General features: G+C 49.0%; 1 protein-coding gene across 1 annotated transcript; it reads left to right on the top strand.

The window, feature by feature from the left end:
• Positions 1 to 170: 170 nt before the first annotated feature.
• PHALS_01748 (uncharacterized protein) lies at positions 171 to 521 on the top strand (the record flags this gene model as incomplete). The annotated part of the gene is made up of 1 exon (XM_024716200.1): positions 171 to 521. One exon carries the CDS (start codon positions 171 to 173, stop codon positions 519 to 521), a length of 351 nt encoding a protein of 116 aa, XP_024581823.1.
• Between the last annotated feature and the right edge of the window lie 79 nt (positions 522 to 600).

Below are 600 nucleotides of genomic sequence, written 5' to 3'. Positions count from 1 at the left end.
CTCTCACCGCGGCTCGTCCGCTGGCTCGATTTCTTTTCGGGATATCAATTTGTTCTGCTTCATCGACCTGGTCGCCTCAACGTAGTTGTCGATGTCTTATCACACCCGCCGGCTTCCGATTCGTCGGGGGAGGGGAAAACAACGTTCTAAGCCAGACAGTTCGCGTCGCAATGGCCAAACGCATCCGATTCGACACTTGCGAGCAACACGAACAGTGTCAACGCGTGCAACAATCGGCAGAGACTCGCAGTCAAATCCACGAGAAGTTTACCACGATACCAGTTTGTGATCAAGAAGTTCTTTTATCCCGTTCTGTTCCAAGTCCAGTACGGCAGCCTCTGGGTGCCAAGCAACTGCATATGAAAGTGTGTGAGACCAACCTTGTTGAAGTTACAACCATCAGTACCATCGAGATCGACAATTCAACGAAGAAAGCGTTTGGACAAGCGTATGAGAAAGACCCATTGTATGCTGAGATGTGGTCTGGTGCCAACCAACTCTGGTTTGACGTCAAGAAATAGCAACAATTTAAAGTGATCAACCAATTGACCTACCTTGACTCTCAAGACACTGTCCGTCGCCTCTGTGTTCCGAATATAC

The sequence above is a fragment of the Plasmopara halstedii genome, assembly GCF_900000015.1.
Source record: "Plasmopara halstedii genome assembly, contig: Scaffold_1583, whole genome shotgun sequence".
Taxonomy (NCBI): domain Eukaryota; phylum Oomycota; class Peronosporomycetes; order Peronosporales; family Peronosporaceae; genus Plasmopara; species Plasmopara halstedii.
The sequence above is the reverse complement of the archived record's forward strand: the minus strand, read 5'-3'. Positions and strand labels throughout refer to the sequence as shown.